General features: G+C 49.1%; 1 protein-coding gene across 1 annotated transcript; it reads right to left on the reverse strand.

The window, feature by feature from the left end:
• Positions 1–1846: 1846 nt before the first annotated feature.
• Positions 1847–3157, reverse strand: LOC119106854 (cytochrome b5). Its single transcript, XM_037230196.1, has 3 exons — positions 3082–3157; positions 2709–2786; positions 1847–2467 (listed from the first exon to the last, which is right to left on the reverse strand). Exons 2-3 carry the CDS (start codon positions 2757–2759, stop codon positions 2102–2104), a joined length of 417 nt encoding a protein of 138 aa, XP_037086091.1. The 5' UTR covers positions 2760–2786; positions 3082–3157; the 3' UTR covers positions 1847–2101.
• Positions 3158–17278: the final 14121 nt, after the last annotated feature.

The raw sequence follows: 17278 nt of genomic DNA on the forward strand, positions 1-17278 counted from the left end.
CTAAATCAAGCACAACTTTGGCCCTGGTCACATCGTCACTTTTTCCAAATTGACCAAGGGGAATTGTCATAAGTCCCACGGTCCAGATCTTTGCAATACTAGAGATTTGTGGGTTGGTAGCATTTAATATATATTTATTGGTGTTGCGACGCAAATATTTTGTGTATACATATATAAATATGCATAAACCTATATATGTATATATATATATATGTGTGTGTGTGTGTGCGTGTGTGTGTGTGTGTGTGTGTGTGTGTGTGTGTGTGTGTGTGTGTGTGTGTGTGTGTGTGTGTGCGTGTGTGTGTGTGTGTGTGTGTGTGCGTGAACCAATAGGTGAAAGAGAGCTAGCTGGTGAGCGTCAGGTGGGTTCTACGCACTAGATAACCCGATGCGCTAAGTTTTAATAAAGTCTGAGACGTGGCCGTGTTAACTCACACTGCTGGTGCTGCGTTAGGGAGGGAGGGGGGGGGACATCAGTTACGTCTCCTGTGTTCGGTTGATGAGAAGGTATCACATGAACAGTACGCTTAATACTAGGGTCGAAAAAAGATAAAGGGGATGCGTACCATGCTTGCCTAAATGCGTTGCGTTGTTGTTATGCTGCAGTCTTTTGGTTTGCGTCACATTGTTGACGAAATGAAATGTTTAAAAGAATGAGAGGAAGCTCCTTTTGGGCAGCAAATGAATAGATTGCGTGACAGCATTCAAAAGTTAGCTGTCGGGTGTCAGGAAAAAGTTGGAGCGAGGCTGGACAGCGATTCCTCCACTCTTAGCAAAAAGTAGCATTGGCCTCTCAAAATTTATTTACAAATTCATTATGACGTTCAAGGAGTTGCACGTAAAAGTGGATACCAAAGGTGTTTTCCTCCCTAAACCTTTGTGAGCTCCCGCGGCCCTCTCGTTGTTGGGCGGAGCAACTGACGATGACCTGATGAGGGTTGCTGAAAGCGCCCGAATCATCAGATAAAGAAACCGCAATGTTTTTGGCGACAATTGCGGCTTCAGACTGGGCCGGACGACTACCAAGCATAGACAGATTGGGCTATAACTGAGACGGTAGATATATTTAGCATGATAAATTGTATGTGGAAATATTAAGAATGTGCCTAGGGGTCTCGACGAACCAGCGACAAACCGACACGAGACCGAAAAGGAAAATTGACGGAGAAGAAACGGATGTTTACACGGGCAAAGGTGCAGGAAGGTCAGGCCTTAGCAACCGGAGCAGGTGGAGACAGAGAGCCGACAACGCGACGCGGCTTCACCATCAAAAGTATTGTTTGTCGCGCGGACCGACTGTCCGAACCGTCAGCGTGCATCCCCGCCAACATATTTCAAAACTGTCCTACGCATAACCCCGGCAGCAATCGACCGAAAGTGGCCAGTGTTAGTGTTTCCAGACCGATCTCAAGAAGACATAGGAGGCTGACCAAGGGACCTTACTCTATGATAATTGCACCGGCGTATAACCCTCCTTACTGCGACCAGTATCAACCGAAAGTATTTGCGTTATTTTACAGTTAAGCTCAGATTTGATATAACTTAAATGTTTGCCCAGTTTGACACGTGTTGAACTTGTGCATGTGCGTCATTTGTCGACGCAGTCAGCTGCTGAGGCTGTATGGTGCCGCCTGCCTCCCACTCTGGCTGGAAGGGCTCGCACCGTGGGGTTTGTGTTGAATTTGTTAAGAGATGTTTTCTGTTATTGCCTGTACCCATGTCACGCCGTGCAGGGCGTCTTACTGGCCCCCTCACATTTACGCGACCTCATGTCATCTGACTCTCTCCATCATTTGATCTTGGCCTCCGTTCCCGTCGAAAGTATGCGGCGCGAAGCAAACAAATGTGTCAGTTGTCGCCTCCAATATTCAGCGCACAGGATAATAAGACAACAATGTCACATGTTCTTGTATGAGTTATTTTTCAACGAGTAGATGAGATGGCACATGTTGCAACAACAAAAACAACACAACAATAAATAGCGTATGGAAGTGCATACAACGCGGTCAAAATCGCCCGCGTTCCACCGCTCCGATGAGATGATTCGATCACGACGTCGTGTTTTGGTCGTCCCTGAGAGTGTTGCGCGCCCCAGCCGACGTTACTTGGAGGCGGGCCACATACACTCTGCGTCCACGAGCACGCCGACCTGGTACTGCAGGAGGGCATCCACCGCCTGCTGCGAGTGGCCGACGCCGCGGAAGGCGCTGGTGGCGTCCCTGCCGGCACTCTCCAGCAGGATGTCGGCGCCGGCCGGGTGGACGTCGAGGAAGCGGGTCACGTCGTACACCCGGTCGTAGAGCACGACCCAGCAGTCGTCCACCCAGCAGTGCTCGGACACCTGGTCGAGCGTGAAGGCGGGCAGCTTGGCAGCCGCCGACCTCGCCCGCAGTGCAGGCTCGATGTAGGCCGTCAGACCGAGCAGCGCCGAGAGCGTCTCGAACGACGACACGGCCATGTTGAGCACCTGCAGGACGGCAGGGCGCGTCAGGCGGTGATACGGGACACGAGAGAGGTCGCGCAGGATGGGGGTGCGTGGTCACGGCCAAAGCATATGGTGTGCGCCGGTGGCCCGTTAAAGACAATCCAGAAAGCGCAGTAGCAGCTGTTCAGATGATCTACCACGGGCATTGTCTACTTTGGAGAACTGTCGTGAGAGCCCATCTACGGCTGTCACAGAGTGCTGAAAGAAATGTGAGCTGTCTCACCTGTTGGCTTGAAGAACGTTCAGCAGCCGACTCCATGATCTCTTTAGTCATATTCAGTCACTTCGAATTTCAACCAACCTGTAACGAGAATACATTGTCATTAACTGTTATCATCTCGACCAGTGTGTTGTTATACCACGACTGCCCAGACAGAAACGTCCCGGTCAATAACGCCGCCCTCGATCAACTTGGAAAGAATAACTTTAACACCTTATTCCAACATGTACTGGATCCCACTTTCCCCGCCCGGCCGTCCGACCCTCGTCCTTCTCGGCGGCCGGCCCACTGAGGTCAGTAACCTCGGTCCCGCCCACCATAGCAACACTGGCAACTCGAACAACTGATCCGACCCCGTGCCGCAATATAAACTTACCGTCAACACACTGCTGCAATGTCGGCTCCCTAAAGGCTCTCTCTCTTCTAGCACTCTGCGCTGCTGTGGGCGGCTCCTCCTCTCAAGACAGCTGGCGGGCGACTGTTGCTCCCAGGCCGCCGCACCTGCCTTTTACCGCGGCGCCTGACGTAATCTGGCGGCGGCCCCAGTCAACTGCGCGCCGGCTGCGCGCCGCGCCGCGCGCAGCTGATGAATCGGCTGATGTAAGGCGCGCGGCCTCGCGAACAGACGGCGCGCGAGGGCCCGCCACCATCGCGTGCGCCCATTGGTCGAGCCGGCCGGCCTTTCCACGGCCACCCGTGACGTTCGTACTATGGCATTTACTATACTACGGCGCTGGCGCTGGCGCGCGCCGGCTACTGCGCAGCCGTTTATGGGGAGCTGTTTTGGTGTCCGCTGACCGACGACGTTTCGGGGGTAGCGTGCGGGCGCGTGACCTCAATACGGCGCAGCGCCGTCCCTCTGGGACGCTCGGCACAACACACAGCGTCGCCCGAGCCGAACGCGCCGGACAGCTGTCGGCCTCCGAACCCATCTCCAGCCTTGTCATGCGCTCACTGAGGCGTCAGGTTATTTTCGTCAGACCCGTCTCAAGGTCGTCCGAGCAATGAGGATTTGCAGTCTTTGGTCTGTTCAGTGTCTGGCTCAGCGATGCACCCATGATGGACGGGTCGTAAATGCAACGTACCTGTTCCTAAACACGAGCTTGGGTAGGTGGAGGGGGGCAGGCAATTTGCCCCCACCCTTAAGGTTTTTTCCAGACTATTTTTCAAACGGCGTGGCAAAGCTGTGACAAACTCTTCACAGTTGTAGGTAATTAGATGACATATTTTGATGTGAAATTAGATGTACCTTGCAATACCCTATGGCAGGTGAAATACAGCCTATGGTTGTCAGCAAGCGCAATTAGCAAGGGCAACTCTTAGGGAGCCGCTCAACCTTATACGACAACGGGGTGTTAGAAGAAACTGCGCATCCCTGGGATAGTTTAAAAGGCAATTAGACATATAGACCTATCACACCTTTGACATTAGACAATTCAATCCATTTAATAATCTTATCTGAATGGGTGGACTCTTAATAATGAATGATGGGTGTATCTTTTATCGGAACTCATGCTGAGCATGGATTTTTGTACTTGTGCTTTGTTGTGCGAAGTTGCTTGAGAACCCTGTCACCGATCGTGCAATTCCTGGCCAACTACGTAACTTGGTGGCAAAAGTGTAACGAGCAGCAAGGCGGGCCAGGACGAGGGAGGGCGGATCGGCAGGCAGGTGCCCCAATCCGCTGACCTATCAGGACAAACATCAAGTGTGTCCTGTTCCTTTTTAACTCCATTGCTTTGTAACACGTCAGTCATGTAATCTGAAAAGTCCGTCTTAATAATTCCTTCCCCTGTTAACGCTTGTACCATTTGTATTTCCGGTTACGTGGGAGCTGCGTGTACCAACTCCACGGAGGCGCCCAGGGCAGCACTCCTCGGGGGAAGGGGGGGGGAGGGGCTAACAGCCCTTTTGCCATTTGCTAAGCGGGCAAATATATTCGCCGGCGTAGTTCGTTCTCCGCAATTTTTTGACATTTTCTCATGACGTGAACTTAAGCGCTCTGAGGCACACAACAAATGAACTCGAACCAATCGAAGCAGCGTAGATAACCTGGGATGAAGGAGGCTAATGTTCAGCCCTCTCGGAAAGTGGGATTGTACTCACGGACACCAGTTCCTATGCGTATGTTGCTTATGAACACTAGTGTACATACTTTCATCAACCCAACTTTTCCCGTGATGTACAATTGCATACGTTAAACTGCTTGCGAACAATTGCGTGCGTTAGAGTGCTTGCAGTTGGGTACGTATCGTATGCATACAAGCTTTTGCTATGTTAAATTTTACCATGACATACTTTTATCAATAAATGATAATTTCTATACGCGATCGTACAAATTTTTGCTTACGAAACTTTGCGCGCACACTTTTGCGATAGTACGAATTTTATGTCTTACATACATTTTCCAACAAGCAATTGTGGAGGCGCTTTAAGCATACGTATTTTTTCCCTGCGCGCTTTGATCGTCGAACTAACACCACTACCCAGAATGGAAGTACGTAGAAAGCATTGGGAGGCTGAAAGCCATACTTGGAAGAGATAGCCATGCCTGGAGGAGAGGCTTTCCCATACTGAGATGAGCAGGTGACCCATACATGGAAGGCTCTGCTCTCCCATACTGAGGTGGGCAGATGAGTTCCAGCCCGCAGCTAAACAGATAATGTGATATGGGACAAGGCGCTCTCCACACGACGTTATGGGTGCCGGGAGGGACGCCGAGTATCCGGGATTTGGTTCGAGTGAGCCTACGTGTGGTCGGCCAAGAGTCGTTTTTAACGTGTTTGCGCCAGCTTACTGGACGTCTAGATTTTACTTCTGTTTTGGCGTGCATCTGATGCATTTTACGATGTGCGTTATCAAGCATTTGATCTACGTGAGTCCTTCATTGCATTTGCGAGGAGCATTATTCACATATATAATAGCTTTATGCTTTGTGCTTCGGAGGAAAATCACGAGAAGGGCGATGTAGATGCGTTGATATTGCGATAGAGGCGTGTGAATTACCTACAGGCATTAAGGCAATAATGACATTTGATAAAGCAGAGGTAATCTTTGTCTGCTATTCGTTTCGATAAAGGCACGTTGCAGAAAGATCAACGCATCCATATCTCCATTTTCCTGGTTTGTCTCCGGGGAATAATGCTATTCATACTGGCTTATCTAAGCACCAAACTTCTATGTTTATCCGTTTAAGCGTATTCCGTTTGGCGGGTTGCCAATGGGTACATCCAGCAGCGCTATATGCCCCATTTGGATTTGTAGGGTGCCTACGAATCCGAAAAACGAAAAAAATGTAGGAGAAAAAACGAGGAAAAAAATGTAGGGTGCATGCGGTGTGAAAACCAAGAGATACGATTGGAGCTGCGGGGTATCGATCCCCTTACCCCTCACATGCTAAGCGAGCGCTCTCCCACTTGAGCTACAGCCCCGATGGTGCTCAAGTATGACGTCAATAGCTGGGACACCATGGCTGACCGACTGATCAGTCTTCACTTGGTATAAACCTGCCCCGAAGATTCTGCCTACGTACCTAAAGAAATGATGCTCAAAGTGTATGGGACATTGCGTCATTTGACTTTCACAGTGCACTGGGTAGTCTGAGGGGTCGTAAATGTTCCCGTCCTACCAGCTAAGCACAGGTTTTTAACCACGAAACCGTTCTCATGACCATACTACCCTTGAAAACGTGCACGTTTCATCCATTAGTTATTAAAAGGCATCCAATTAGACACCGTTTCTTATTTTTATAGGGTGGCTTCTAATGCTCATTTCGAATTTCTTGATAACACGGACGGCAACAGACGTCTTCCTTGGACTTATTGAAGTTCAGAGGGGGCTGCTGTCCTAAGTGACCCTCATCGACCTACTGTTTTTAGGGACATACGACGTAGCGTATATCACCATAACCATTGGTCACCATGACCTTAAGGTCAAACAAGGCTTCTGACCTGAAATCGATGCCAGTGACCTTTTTCTTGGAATAGGTATCTAGGTTCAGGGCAGTTGCACGAGGAAGTTTGTGGTATTTTGGACATCAGTCTAATGACTGAGCTTGTGTGACCTTATTGGACCCGGCGATCACGACCTAGGGAACTAAATTTTGACACAAATGAGCTCACATACATTCCTACCTGCCCTGATCGTTTACTTTCTAAATTTAGTAGCTGTCTTAGTTTTTTTTAAAATCTCAGAGGGGTATTCAATTGGCCCTTGCCCACCCGAGCGCGTTGTACCTGAACGGGCAACCGGCTGCGTGTCAAGAGATCCACATATCTGTCTGGAGGTTGAATATTTGTGCAGAGTGGTGTGTGTTGTTTGATTCGGGTTCAGGGACCGTGTGGGTGTTAGACGGCGCGTTCGTCCGCCCAAATTCAGATTTTTTAGCGCAGAGCGAAAGCCTGCCCTCTCTAAACCTCCTTCCACTTGTTTAATCACGTTGTGGCTTACGTTGGGGATTAGCGCAAACTTGGACCCATTCTTACGCATGAAAGTCAATGAGTCAGGATAGAGTTTTACGGTTCGATTGATTATTTTTTCGTCGCCTGACGTTTGCCCTGCTGCTGTCTGACCAGGATCAGGCCGCTGCGCTTTGGCTGACGGCTTTGTCCCACGGGCCGTAAAAGCCGTGTCAGATGGGTCTCGTGCGGCTATGCATGCACACACGTGTGACGTGTCGCGCTGCCTGAGCGTGTACAAGCGGAACAGAACAGGACACATCGGAAGCAGCATGCACTTCACATCGGAGGCAGCACATCGGAAGCAGCATGCACTTTTTGTATAAATTTCGTCCAAATCCTTTGAATGAATGGATTTCTGGGATCAGCGCTCACGCTAAGCAGTGCTTGTGTGAGCCCTGACCCCCGCCATCCGATCGCGCAATTTCAGGCAACTTGCGGCAATTCCAGGAACAACATTTCACATCGGAAGCAGCATTCACTTCACATCGGAAGCAGCATGCACTTCACATCGGAAGCACCACATCGGAAGCAGCACACACTTCTACGAGACTACACCTTGTCCGTGGAGTTACCTTCAACGCCACCTCTTCTACTGCCTGCTTATCTCAGATGGTTGTTCTCCAACTCAACCAGCACACTGTCTAACCACTCCTGCTGGCCAAATGGCTCATCCCCTAGGACAAAACGTGTTAGCAAAACACGGACTACGTGACCGCTCCAGGTCTCCGCACGACGGGCTCAACACGACGCACGACGGACTTTGCAGTTCGGCATTGTGGACCCTTGGCCGACAACAGGGACCGCACGGAGCTTCAGGGGCCACGCCCAGTGTGCATCGCGGGCCTTACTCAGCCTTGTCCCTGCTTGGGAAATGGGTCCTGGAGGGCCCAGACGGACATGGGGTCCCACTTGCCCGGTGTTGGTGGTCTTTGACCGACATAGAGGTTTGCATTGTCCGAGGGTTGTCCCGATCTGAGCAAGAGGCCCTGTCATTTTGAGGCTAAGTATTTCGGAGAAAACATGGCAAAATGCACTGAAATGGACTGCTAAAATCCATCAAAGTCAAGCACGAGCTTGATTCTTAGCTTATTTCCGTTTGGCCAGCTAGTCAATGTTATCAGATGATGGCTGATGACTAATGCACTTTTTCCTTTGACTGTTATGAAATAAATGCACAATATCTTAGTATTCAAAACGTATTAAGAACGTAGTGCACGAGCATAAAGCGTGTCAAAATAAATAACCAACGGAAATGGCATGCATGACGTAGGCGGCACAGATAACTATTCTCGACAACTACGCGTAAAAATTCATTAGGCGCATATCCGGCTGCTACTCTAAGGCTAAGACGCCAGGGGTAATCGTCATCCTGTGATCTCTGACTTGTGTACATGAAGCGGTTTGGTCAGGCCCGTACGCACGAGCATGCAAAACGCCCTGACGCTCGTGAGCAGACGTGGGGCTTTCAGCAACGGAAAGAGATCCTTCTAACTTCATGGGAAGAGCCCACCACCAATGTGGGGCGCCCCGGAGCGATCAAGAGTGCTCGGCCGATTCAGATGTAGGTCTGAGGAGGTGGTGGTATAACGGTTGGGGACTCGACTCTGGACCTGTCGGTCTGGGGTTCGGGCCCCGGCCACGCCATCACCGCATCCCACATGCTGCCGAATAAAGGCATCCGTCCCTGCATGTCCCTGGCAGACGGCGAGATGCAAAGCCCCAGTGATTTCCATTAAGATGTAGGCCCCCGTCAACGGCGTAGGCCCTCCTATAATATGGGAAACCCAAGACCAACACGGACGACGCCCGAGCGATCGGGGGCGCCGCGACAGGCCAGCTAGGAGGCTCCCGTGAATAGTGCCTCAGAGCAGGCGAGGGGAACCCAATACCAACGTGGAGGGGCCCTGAGCGATCGGGAGTACCCCCGCAGGCTGACATATAGAGCCCCCCCCCCCCCCCCCCAGAGCACAGGACCCTCGGAGTAAGGAGGAATAGCCCAAAACCAATATATGTGAGTTATTGCCCCTGCGCGATCAAGAACACCCGGGGAGGTTAACAGAAAGGGCCCTGGCAGGAGTGAAGGACCATATGCAAATGAGCTCGAAGGGAAAGAGCCCTAGATCAATGAAGAGGGCCCCTGAGCGTCGAGTGGCTCGGTGCCTTACATTATATGGGTCCCAGCAACAGCACAGGGCCAGCCGAGCAAGTGGAAAGAACTCGGGACCAATATGAAGGGCCCTTGAGCGGCTGAGTGTACCCGGTATATGGGCCCGCGAGTAGCGTACACTGACTTCCGGGCGAACGCGAAGACTCCTTGGAGACCCCTTGATCGTTTAAGAGTGCCCTGGCACGTCAGCAGATGGGAGGACCCTATATTCAAATGGGAAGTACCTAAGAACTTATAAGCAGGACCCCGAACAATCGAGTGCGCCCGAGTAGGTTAATAGCCGGGCCCCTCGACAAGGGTGTATGACCCTCCATTTTATGGCCCTGCCCCCCCCCCCCCCCCACTCTGCATTCGTCCCTGGGTGCCTTTGCTAATACAGATGGAACCATAGATACTTTGAGGAAAGACATGCATAGGCAGTTGAAAAAGAATTTGTAAACATGCAGAGGGCTTCACTGAACCCAGATAAAGCACCCAGAGATTGCAAAACGTGGCCTTTGAACCACAGGGGCATCTAAGAAAAGCTGGGCTGTAAACACACGGTGGCCTTCAGGGGCACGTGTCTCAATCCCATTTTAAGAAATTTGGTGCATGCATTAACGTGTGCATCAATGCACCTTGCCGATTGAAGTTTGAGATCGACTGGAAGCACCAAGCAAATCGGGAATATTCCATGCTGTTTTACGCCATGCAAGGTGTTTTACGCACTTGCGGCTTGATTACCTAGGTTTGCAGAGCAAAATTTTTATTTGAACCCCTCCATTCCCCCCCCCCCTTCCCGCTTGTGTATTGTCAATGTTTGTAAATGCCCCTGGAGGGAAGCCATCCAGAACCATTGAACAAAAACCCTGACATTCTGACAGTTTGGGAGAGCTTAATAACATAATGAGTTTCAGTTGCCCTAAGTTGAAAACCAGGACACGTACGCTTTCTCTATTCTCACTCAACTTCATGAAATTGAAACAAGGAAAAGGCGCATAACAGTCTCTTGCTGCCGTAAGACACGAAACGCTGGAAGGAACCGCAGATAAGGCGCTCTGGCGACAAAATCTGGTTTTAACCGGACAAGTCTGCCTCTCCGCTCACCGACGTAGACAAGATGCCTGTTTGACGGCATTGCGCAGCCATATTTGTAATGCCGATGACGCGAATCTAAACAAAACCGGTTCGTGCTTGACCGGAGGGTCGTTACACCACTAAGTGCGTGGCAGCTTACGCGGTGGCCGTCCCTGCACGCCCAGCATCAAAGGCCCCGACACGGGTGCCACTTCTAAAAGCGGTTAGGGGTGCTGAACCAGTTAGGTTCACCTAACGTACTTCCAAATCCTGATTTCCCGCCGGATTTCGAGCACTGCGATTTGCGTCCCTAACACGAGAATGAAAATGAAAAGAAGAAAAGTTTCGTCGACTCCAAAATTGTTTTTGTTTTTACGAATGACATATGGTGTCAGAGCAGTTCCGAGATTTGCTGCATTTTATCGGTCCAATATTCCTTTCTTTCTTTATACGCATTGAGGGGGGGGGGAAAGAGTGTCGGGGGGGTCAAGTTGGCATGGGGAGGCTCAGCCCTCTCTCCTAACATATACAAAATGACAACCCGGTCCCTGGGCTCTGCCAAAACGTTGCCCCGCCCCCTGAAACTGACTGTCGTCTTCAGCCTCACGAAAGCCCTCGTCCGCCCGGAGTTTTCATCACGGGCTGGTCCGAGTCGTCTGCGGCCACTGGCCACCCGGCGCCGAACTGATGCGATCTTCTGCGCCGAGAACCGGACTGCTGGAGCCGCGTGGCTGCTGTTGGAGGGTCGCACGCGTCCCGGAATGTGTCGACTCATTGAGAAAGGGCAGAGAGCTCGTGACGTCAGTGGCGGGCCTGCCGGAGGCGGTTACGGACGGTTGGCATTGTGCTGAAGAGAGAGGGAAATCTGCCTAAATTCGGTGTATTACTCAGTTTTTGCTTGCGAGAGGGACTGCGCTTTGACATCAGTCTCTCGCATGCAACCGCAGGGATCACGTTTTTGAGGCCTTGGCCTTTCAATCACCTCTTAAACAGCAATCCTTCCGCTTTGCATGCTATACTCATGCGTCATGCGTGGTAATTAGCCCAATTTTTGGGCATTGTTGCCAAAGCCCTGCACCCTGTTGTGAAAATGGTGCCGTTGACTGGAGGTGTGGTCTGTGGCGGAGGCTACGGCACGATCTCGCAGCCAGCAACGGACGCATCGGATCTCAAGGTTTTTTTTCGCGTTCGCTGCGCACTGCCATCCCACCATCGACTATCGCCGGCACCTTGACACCTCACCTAAGAGCGTTGAGGACCTCCAGCATCTTGGCAGCTCCTACCAATGACCGCCTCAGACCATCCATTCGAGGACGCCCACCGCCCGTTTAGGCTTGTTCTGTCCTCACTGGACGACTTCGAGGGCGCGGCCGTCACGCACATCACGCCACGCAGCCGGTTCTCCGTGCGGCTGGACTGGCGCGTGTTCGTCCGCGGCTGGAAGGGCGCGGCTGACCTTGGTGACCTCGAGTGCTGCCGCACCGGGCCCGCACCGTCGGCCGACCGGCGTCCGACGCGCCGTGAAACTGCGCGTGCTGCGGCGATGCGACGCGAGCGCCACGCGGCGAACGTGGCGCTGCGCTGCGAGCTGATCAGGAGCGACGTTGGGTTTCTCAGAACTGGTCCCATGAGAATGACTCGCTGATGTAGCGAAAACCGTGACGCCGCTTCACGGGCGCTTACGCAATGAGCGTAGCAGGCGCAATGAGCGAGCTGAAACGATTGTTCTGTGTGCGTTATAAGGGCGCGGAGTGACTCAGGCCAGGCCATCTAGTTGAAAGTTGATTCCAGGAAGTCGCGGAGGCTGTGCGTCGTGACCCGACACCATTCTTCCTCGATCTGACTGATGTCAAATCGTGATGCCACGGGTTTGAAATCCTGGAATGGAACGCCTACTACCAGTCATCAAGATCAGTTCGGTCATGATGAAATATTTTCAAATCGAACGATGCGCCTTGCTCGCCGAACTCTGAAATAAGCAACTTTCCAGGCAGTGGTGTATATTCTATCTAGCCAGTCGCATGGGTCGCATTCTGCGACCCTATAACAGCGTTACATGGCAAAATAACAGTTCTATATCCTAGCATCGACTTTAAACGTTGCAATAATCTACTCATTCTGTGGCCTTTTATTCTGAGCCGTTCTACGCTATTTTTGTCAATTCTATCAGTTACTAAGCTAGTGGGATCCCAGCTTGCACGATAACAGCTGACACTGTATTGACCGACTGTCATTTTCTTTAAACCCATGTTTGCTCAGCGAAAACATTCGCCGTCCTTGTGCAAAATTCTGAAATTATGGCGAAAAGCGTGGAACTACTACGAAGTTTCCAGAACTAGTGTCGCACAGCATAGTGGATTTTTGCTATATATATATATATATATATATATATATATATATATATATATATATAGGTATATATAATGTTATCATTCTGTCGCATTATATGTAAATCCAAGTAAATTTGATAAGTTCTGAAAGCGCGTAAATACCTTGCACAACAGGCAGAATATAATTGCTTTAATAACCACACAGTGTTTGGTACTTGGTAACATATAAACAAAACACAAACAACCGTTATAAAACGAAGAAAATTTGGCATTTACTGTTTGCTGTTCTTGAGCCCGGGTTTTGCGTCTTTTGCTGCTAATTCTCGGTTACAACAACGCAAAAAAAAAATGCGGGAGGAGATGGGGAAGGGGAATGGGAAGGCCTCAACTGGAAAGTAAAAGCAAAAAGTCGGGTCAGGCTGGCTGGATATGGAAATTCCACAGGTTGGGACTGTGAAGGACTCTACACCACCTCGACGTGTTAAGTCTGTGCACGTAACTTGAATCTGGAACAGGAACAGTGGCAGGTTGCGAGTATTAGTTGGCGCACGTGATTGGCTGGGCTTGCGTTCCGGAAGTTCCGACAGCAAAGCTCCAGGCCAGTGTCATACTTTGCTCCACTATCGTAAAAAGCTCTGCTGGCAACCAACCACCCATAGCTGGCCCGGCTCCCGCGACCTTACTGCGGTTCTGGCAGAATGTTTGAGAAATATGTGCTGCAGTTGCGTAGTCTCACGATATGGGTTGGGGGAGGACTGCTCAGTGAATAATGACACATCCGGCTTCCAAATGCGTCAAAAAACGGGCTCTCCCCGGATTTGTCAGGCTTTCTCCTCGCAGTTGATTTAGGAGAAGCACAAGTTGGGAGGGACTGCGCTGAAGCCCCCCCCCCCCCCCGCCCCCCCCCCCATCCTCAACTGAAAAGGAAACTTCACTGTTCATCTGCTGGCAACGGGTCAAACCGGATCAAATGATCCGTGAGGGCGTGTCGGAGGAGGTGTACTGAAAAGCACAAAACCCAAACACAAAACCCTCCGCAGCCCTATCCGACCACAATGTCGTAGAAAAATTGATGCCACAAGCTGGATTAGATTTCTTTGGTACGGGTATGAGAGAACACACTACCAGGCGCGTAGCAAGAATTTACCAGGTAGCTAGAATCGCTTTTGAACTGGGGTGGGAGTGAAAAATTTCATCGCAAAAAGACCGTGCGGGAGTGAAAAAATCAATTTACAAAAGATGGAACTTATGAGCTCGTGACTGATGCTTCTGCAAACAAAGACATCTATTTCAAATTGGCATGGACGTAATATCAGGGACCTGACAAAACTATTTCGTTTTTTAACATCTTAGGCCATTAAAGCGAAACGGAATACATTAACACGCGCTCGGGTGCGGGAGGGGCAATTGCCCCCCCCCCCCCGAGGGCTTTTCCCGAATGGTTTCTGAATGGCGGGTAGCCGCGCCAAATTTTGCATAGCTGTAGAAAATTGCATAGCGGATCGTTTGACATACAAATTTGAGATGTACCTTGTAAGGTCGCTCCCCTATGACAGATCAAAGTCAGCTCATGGTTTCAGCGAAGGCAATTTCTAGGGAATCGCTTAATCTGATACAACAACGGAGTGTTTGACGAAGACCTACGTCTCTGAGATGCTTTCTTAGGCACCACAAATATGGAATGAGAGAATTACGTTGACCTAAGGTCAGGTATGATGGTCAAACCAAGGACAAAACCAACCTGATTTATTACTCTAGGGCTTGCTGTGTGGGCTAGTTTCTGGTCCTCATTTCGAATTTATTGACGGCAAGAACCGCATAATACATCTTCAGTTGACTTTTTAGAGGTCAGAACAAACCATTGACCTGAGATGACCCGGGTCGAACGTTTTGTTTCAGGAACATACTGCCTAGCGTAATCTTTGTTCCTTATTCAAATGCAAAACGCAGAGCAGTTCGCACCATTTTGGTCACCATGAACTTCAAAGGGTCAAACGAGGTCAAGGACCTCAAATGGGATTGTGACCCTTTGTTTAGAGGCAGTTGCCTAGGTTCTGGGGGCGCTTTGGAGACCAACTTGGAATTTGACCTTGTTTAACCTCATTCAACCTGAAGGTCATGATCTAGGAAGCTGAAACCTTAACCTAAGTGAGTTCGCATATAGGTCAAGACACCCTGTAAATTTGGTGTTTCTAGCTTTCTTAGTTCCCGAGATCTCAGAGGGGGGTCAAATTGATCCCTACCCTCCACCCCCACCCGAGCGAAGGGTATCTAGCCGGCCAACCGGGCGCGTGTTAAAGCATAGTACATGACAGTATTATGAGCATAACAAATTATTAACACCAATAATTTGATGCTGCACTTTTCAGTTCCCTTCCACAACACTTTAAAAAAGCAAAGCAAAGGCATTCAATAACAAAATAACAGCAGGAAATTCAACAAGCATAAAACATTCAAACAAAAAATTTTGGACTCCTGTACATCAGCCCATCACCAAGTCAAACAAAATGGAAATACTTCTGGCTTCTGTTAAGATGGGGTCAGGGAAAACAAACACTTTGTCACTGTTTGTTACAAAATACCAATGCTTACGTCCATGAAAGTAGCCTATGCCTAACCTAAAGAGGCCTTACATCATCTCATCCTGTACAACCTGTTTGTATCACAGCAGCAGTTGTGAGTGACTGATTCTTGCACAATTCCTATTGCCATTCGCCATGCACTTGACCAACTTGACCTAACTTAGAGTAGCCCATATGATGAACATCATCTCAACTCACCTATCTGTTGACAGAAGCACTTGTGATAAAAACATTATATTTAAAGCTAGTTTTTGGCTGGTTTCAACTTGCATTTGTATTCAGTTCATTTGTGTATGCTTGTTGACATCAGACAAAGTTGACAACACACAAATCAAAACATTTTAAATCACTTTGAACAACTTATTTTGATTGTCATGGTTACCATATGTTGAGGGTAATAATGGGCGTGCTCCACAAAACAATCTTCTCCAAAAATAACATAACTTTTAGATGACCATGCCAGTATTGCTGCTGGCCTTTTCAGCTGCAGCAAATGCATCCATTTGGGCTTGTTTATTCATATTTAATGACAAAGTTTGAGATGTTGGCTTCACATTTTAAATGGGGTGGTCTGGCTGTTTGTTACATACCAATATTTAACTCATATTATAATTGCTATGCAGCCTAGAGTATCTCTGTGTTAAAAATATAGTGCATATATGCAGTACAGTCATTTGCCGGTCAGCAAACCATGACAACTATAAAAAACCATCTGGTCAAAGCAGCCATGAGGACCCACTTTAAGAAATTTGGGACAAATAACCAAGAATATGGAACAAAATAAGCCCATTGCATGTCTTGTGGCATAATAATTTGTCCTATGGCAAAACTCGATACATTAAACCAGAAAATGGCTTACTCTGGTTACCAATCATGTGTTGAAAGCAGGTAAGGTAAGCAATTACTTGGTCCACAGGAGACTTGCTGGCTTCTTCCCGCTCCCCCAAAAACAAAAACATAGTACCTTTGCACGGTCTGCTGGCAAACAGTCATCCGACTCACCCCCAAATATAAATATCAATCATGCCCACCAACCTTCGAGATAAAAATGCGAAACAAGTAAGAGATGTGCATGATAGACATCTCCAGGGGGCAGAATTTCGCCACCAAACACTTCTTTATTAGTTGCGTCAGGTCTGTCCCAAGGCTCTACATGGCAGCTTTCGAATACCCTTGCCAGGTAGCCTGGTGAGTCAGACACTTGAAAGGCTTAGATTTATAATTATTGAGCACCGCCATGAACCAAGAAAACGGTGGACCGAGGGTTTAAGAGGGCAAAAATGGCGGCAAAAGTAAGTTCCGTGCTTCAAATCGTCTCCTTCATTCCCTGTGAATTGTTCATGCCTGGGTACATATCAAACATGTTTGGGCGGCTGGCGAATCGATCCAATTTATGTATGAAATACGTACAAGTTTGCAGTTGGAGCATCTTGCAGAGAAGTTGGTCAAAATCTTAGGCAGCAGATGGTACCTCTAAGGGCAATCGGAAAGGAAGAAAGACTTAAGTGGTGTCACACTTGTATAATACCAAGAAAAACAAAAGTAGCTAAATAAATATAAAGACAGGTACTTTTCTCGCAAAATTTTGTTATCAGCTGACTTGACTTAAAATCTGTTAATATAAGTGATCAAATGGTGATATTCATCTTGTAAAGTCAATTTAGAAGACATTTCTTGAACTTTTCACTCCTCCATTTCAGGAGTAATGCAATTTAGTGGTCAAGTTTCCCCCGGAAACAAGAAATGCGTGGAGTAAATTTCTCTACCAGCCCTTGCTGGTGCTTGCACAAGGCTCTGCTTTTGTGGTGTGGTGGTGAGACCAAAAAAAATACGGGATGCGTGAAAACCTTGCATTGGCGCACAGATGCAGATTGTGATGCATTTTGTAAACAAACCAAACTTAATGCGTGCAAGCGGCTGGGGGCGCTGGGATTCCTGGGCTTAGAGGTACCTGGCGCCCTTGCTCTGTGCATACATA

Source organism: Pollicipes pollicipes, unplaced genomic scaffold (genome assembly GCF_011947565.3).
Source record: "Pollicipes pollicipes isolate AB1234 unplaced genomic scaffold, Ppol_2.1 Scaffold_6291;HRSCAF=7459_pilon_pilon_pilon, whole genome shotgun sequence".
Classification (NCBI taxonomy): Eukaryota; Metazoa; Arthropoda; class Thecostraca; order Pollicipedomorpha; family Pollicipedidae; genus Pollicipes; species Pollicipes pollicipes.

Excerpts from the sequence above, each read along its gene's own strand:
- LOC119106854 (XM_037230196.1), bottom strand. The coding sequence starts at position 2,759 with ATGACTAAAGAGATCATGGAGTCGGCTGCTGAACGTTCTTCAAGCCAA. Across the intron at positions 2,468-2,708 it reads AACGTTCTTCAAGCCAACAG|GTGCTCAACATGGCCGTGTC; the intron begins GTGAGACAGCTC and ends GCCGTCCTGCAG.